Source organism: Cynoglossus semilaevis, chromosome 6 (genome assembly GCF_000523025.1).
Source record: "Cynoglossus semilaevis isolate Cse_v1.0 chromosome 6, Cse_v1.0, whole genome shotgun sequence".
Lineage (NCBI taxonomy): Eukaryota > Metazoa > Chordata > Actinopteri > Pleuronectiformes > Cynoglossidae > Cynoglossus > Cynoglossus semilaevis.
In genome coordinates this window covers 18583282-18588089 of record NC_024312.1, presented here as the reverse complement: position 1 = coordinate 18588089, position 4808 = coordinate 18583282, and the positions used below count along the sequence as shown (strand labels likewise).

At 43.9% G+C, this 4808-nt stretch overlaps 1 protein-coding gene across 2 annotated transcripts in view; it reads right to left on the bottom strand.

Annotated features, from left to right (window-relative positions):
* The window catches only part of LOC103380547 (CUGBP Elav-like family member 2), a 26689-nt gene that overhangs the window by 2265 nt on the left and 19616 nt on the right, over positions 1–4808 (bottom strand). The window contains exons 6-10 of one of the 2 annotated variants that reach the window (XM_025056552.1): positions 3997–4076; positions 2573–2734; positions 1949–2012; positions 890–1024; positions 94–259 (exon numbers count right to left, since the gene is read on the bottom strand). In XM_025056552.1, coding sequence (XP_024912320.1) covers positions 94–259; positions 890–1024; positions 1949–2012; positions 2573–2734; positions 3997–4076 — 607 coding nt within the window. Of the gene's footprint in view, positions 1–6; positions 260–889; positions 1025–1948; positions 2013–2572; positions 2735–3996; positions 4077–4808 lie in introns of those variants that run through there. The other variant, XM_025056551.1, reaches the window with a different exon arrangement.

Genomic DNA, 4808 nt, shown 5'->3' with positions numbered 1-4808 from the left:
CCTATTTGTTTTTGATGTTCACCGTCATCGCGACGTCACTGTTCACTGACAGGACTTGACATCACCGAAGGACAATCCAATCGGAGTGCGTACCCATGCGATGTGTGATTAGTGGACTCAAAAAACTCACCGCTTACGCTACTGGTGAGAGCGTTGAGGTTGTTGAGGCCCATCGAGGTCCCAGTGAGGCCCTGCAGGGTGCCCAGAGACGCCAAGGTGTTCATGGCCGCGCCGGCACTGGAGCCTGCTGTTGAACCAGCTGTTGAGACACAATGAACACGGACATTAGGGATCAAGCCGAGCGTGAGAGACTCGAGGAGGAGAAAAAAAAAAACACCTCTATCACGGTTAAACGGCTGGCATCACACTGTTACGAGAGGATGACACAGCAGCGAGGGGGGGGGGCAGTTACAAGCCCGCCTCTTAATGAGAGCGGTCATTACCCCCCGGGGCAGCAATCTGCTAAACTCAGACAGATGGAGCCAATGTATATACATTGGCTACAGAAATGAAAAAGGGAAAATAAGGGCTCTCGTAAAATTTTATACCGGCATAATTCAGTCCCATAAAATCAGCGGCTGATGGCCCGCTGTGGATCGTGGGAGGTTAGCGGAGCTCTCGTTGGGTACCATTAGAGAGGCGCGAGCGCTGGGTTATGATCATCCGCATCACCACGGGTGAGGAGGTTTTTAATGTTGACATGTAGTTAAAGGTTAAATGCAGCAAAAAAAAAAAAAATGCAAGATATGATGGCAATTATGAGCAAACAAGGTCAACAAGCTTAGATTTATAAAAAAAAGAAATCTGTTGAAAATATCCAAAAAAAAACTGTCATCTACATTAGGGTGGACATGTGAACAGCACATATGAAAGGTTAATGACTCGTTACCTGGGCTGGCCAGGGCTCCCAGAGCTGCACTGCTAGCAGACAGAGCACTGGTGGCAGTGGGGCTGGCAGAACTCTGAGCTGCAGCCGCAGCCGCAGCCAGTGTGGCCAGGTTCTGCAGTTGAAGGGGATTCACTCCTGCAGAGTCGAAGGAGAACCGGGTGCTTATTAATGAACGCAATGAACGTGGCACGAAAAGGACAGTGAAGACACCGAAAAAGTCCCAAATTCGTTGTTACGAGTCTTTTTTTTTTTTAAAGCATCAGTATCTGCGGTGTTGAATTAGAAGAAGGAGCAACAACAGAATCAATGACGTTGTTAGAAAAGATGCCGTTTGGGGGGCGGGGGGGATCTCACTTCCGAGAGATTCAGATTTTTTAGAGGCATCATCTCAACAAAGACAGGCAAACTTTATGACGCAGTTGCAAATCCAAAGTGTTGTTAAGGGCTACCAGGAAATCAAAATAGAACCAGAGATTGAAATAAAAGTTGTCAGACAGTGCGTGCTGCCTAATACTTGATCGAAGATCTAGCTTAAAAAAAATAAAAAAAAATAAAATAGGGCTTAGAGTTACGTTGCTTTTTCATGAAGTTCAACTCATCTGCCATGCATGCGGTTCTTACTTGGTATTGATAAAACAACTTTTTCATATTCAACTTGATCGTCACTAAATTATGTAAAAAAAAAAAAATATATATATAAAGTTCACCCCGTCAGATTAAAACCATCTGTGACAGTTAAATGTGGAACCTCGTACTGCGCGAGTTTAAATGAACCCTAATCACCTACAGAGGTGTACGTCGCTTCGACTGCACCACGTCAAGGTGATGGTGGAAAGTTTCTCTGCACAGCCGTGGAACACCAGCGTCGATTATTAATGTGTCGCTGATCTGACAGACTAATGTGATTTATTGGATTTTCAAAGTCAGGAGGGCGTACAGCGCAGAGTCACAAATTGGACGGTTGACACGAAAATTGTCAGGCTCGTCCATATTAAGAGGATGGATTATTATTAAAAAAAAAAAAACAATCGTCTCAAGCTCGAAGAAATATGAACTTGCCTCCGAGTCTCTGCATGCCATTGAAACCTCCTTGGTTGGTTGTAGATGAAGCCTGCTGGAGTAACTGCAGACGGTGGAGAGAAAACACAGAGGTTGTGTTCATTTTTTTTCGGTACAATAAAAAAAAAAGAAAAAAAAAGAAATCAGAGCAAAATTGAATATGTGGATTTTATTATTAGAAAAATAAAGCCACACCCAGCTATTACGCTCAATGGACGTTTTAAAATGCATCACATTAGCCGCAACACTACAGTACTGATTTTTGATATTATGCATTAATCCAATGGTGTAAAAGCTGGATTCATTTTCTATTAAGCTGGATGTGTTTTTTTTTTTTGTGGATTTTATTATTACAAATATTGTCAATTTTCCCCATTGTGGCTCGAATAAAGGACTTCTTCATCTTTTTATCTACATATTTTGGTAGCAAGCAATTGACTCGCTTCCAAAAAGGCAATCAATAACACATCAATAATCGTAACAGCAGTGTTTTCGCATCCCTTGGTTTGTGAAACTGAAACAGCTTTGCATCTGTAAAAAGTGGGTCTTTACGTGGGCATCCCTGTAACCGCAGCGACTCTGGTGTCTATTAAGGATCGTGCGGCGTGTTTGATTAACACTCACTGCCAGGTACTGTGGTGTGAGAGCACTCAGGCCGGCCAGGTTTCCCCAGGTGGAGGTGTTGTTGAGCTGCTGAATCTGCTGGACGAGCTGCTGCTGCAGACGCCTCTGTTCCTTATCCCGCTGCGTGTCGGCAAACTTCACCACCAGAGGTGAAGAACATCCCTGGAGCAACGAGGAAAGAACAGGCGTTAGACCCACCAAGAATGACACGCGGGAAAAAAAAAAACCCAAAACACACTCAGTTCATCTACCAGTGCAAGGATGCAGTTGTTGCAAGAGTTGCTTTTTTATTTAAATAAAAATTGGGATCAGGCTATAATCAATGTCTCAAGACCATTTTTTATTTCAAAGCTAACACACACACACACACAGAGAGGACTTCTGCCATGCACGGCTGGGCCAGGCCACATTCCAAAAAACGGTGAGCTTTGGACAAATGCTGCAGACACCTAGAGTCTTGCTAGCACTTTGAGCTGATTCATGTCCACGGACAAGCAGACGAAGGATGGAGACAACATCAAAAAAAAACAAAAAAAAAAACACATGTAAAGATATCTCAGTTGACGATAACAAGGGGGGGAAAGTCTTGCAAAACAGACAGTCACGCACTTTAAAGACACGCATGGACACAAGGCATGCGGTGCACAACAACAAAAAAAAAAAAAAAGTATTTTGATAGTCTGAGAGCCAGAGAGGGACCAGGCTGGAGTGGGAAAAAAATGGCTTCTGCACCAGGAACCCCTCGCATGGCAGCTGAAAATTCAGGAGGTTTTTTTTTTTTTTTTTTTTCTCTTTTCTCTCAATATGAGGGGAAAAGATGGCAGGAGCAGCAACAGTGGGAGCAGCAGTGGGCCCCCGTGTTTAATCAGATAGGAGGAGTGATACGTTGGGCTCCTAATTAGACTTGGTGTGATGCCTCACTGGGGAGCCCGCTGACCTGCTAGCTGTCAAATTACTGCTGCTCCACTTCCACAAAGAATCCCCTGCACAAACTAGAATATGGACCTAGTTTCTTAAAAAAAAAAAAAAAAAAAAAAAAAAAAAAAATCAATCAGGGTAGCTGCTCCAGTCTCAAGTCATTTTCTGATAACCTAGATCTTAATGGTGGGAGCGGTTTTCCCAGCGGCATTAAATGATGGCAGATTATTATAGCCGAGAGCAAATTTGTTATATTTACCAGAACTTCCTCCTGCCTGATTTCAATTTCTTCTCATGTGAGAGGTAACGATTTCGTTTTTTTATCTTAATAATAATTAAGATGCAATTAAATACTCATTAAAAAGTGGATCTACAAATGCCTTGTGCTCTTCAATGTCCGGATACCGTCTGCTTAGAGAAGTTCATCAGTTTTCCCAACACAAGGGGGCAGCAGAATGTAAAAAAAAAAAAAGGGAGTGAGAAATAGGAGCTAAGGGGTACAGTACCTCCATAGTCTGAGAGTGATGCATGGTTTTGATTGCATTCTGTGCCATTGCCCTGGTAGCAAATGTGACAAACGCACAGCCTGTAGGGGGGAACAATAGGAGAGGGAGGAAGAGGGAGGTAGGGAGGGAGGAAGGTGGGGAGGGAGGGACAAGAAGAAAAAAAAAACAAAAAAAACAAAAACAAGACAAAAGGTTTGGACAACTCGTTATGAACCCCAAAAAAACACATTACAGTACAGAGAATGGCAACTCCCAAGCACACAGAATCACCCTCACTGGTTAGCACACGGAGAAAGAACACAACAAGGAAAAAAAAAAAAAAAAACAGTAACACGAATCACATGAGCACAGTGATCGACAGGTTTAGGTGCTGCCCAGAGAGGGCTTGACTGCATGGTGTCACGGAGAAACAGTAAAGCGAAGTTTATAAATACACGTGTACGTATGCACACACTAAATCTGGCGGTAACAGAATACAGACCATGTCATATCGGGTTACGGCGCTGAATTAAACATGCGAGAGCATCGATTTAAGACGTGATGGTTGAAAGCGCTTTACGGTGTTCACATTAACACTAACGAGAGATTTTTTTTTTCTTTTTTTTTCCCCCGCTGCTTGCCCTGCCTAAGTCGTTCTGCAGCAGAGATCTATGGTAGGAGATGCAGCGGACAGGCTAATTCCTGCCTTTGTGGAGTGTGATGAAGGAGGCGGTGAAGGAGGAGCTGAGCTGAGCTGAGCAGAGCTGCCTGCCAGCTGAGCCCACCAACACCCGCAGCCTGCGGTTGCCGAGGCAAAGGGGCTTTGTGCTGGG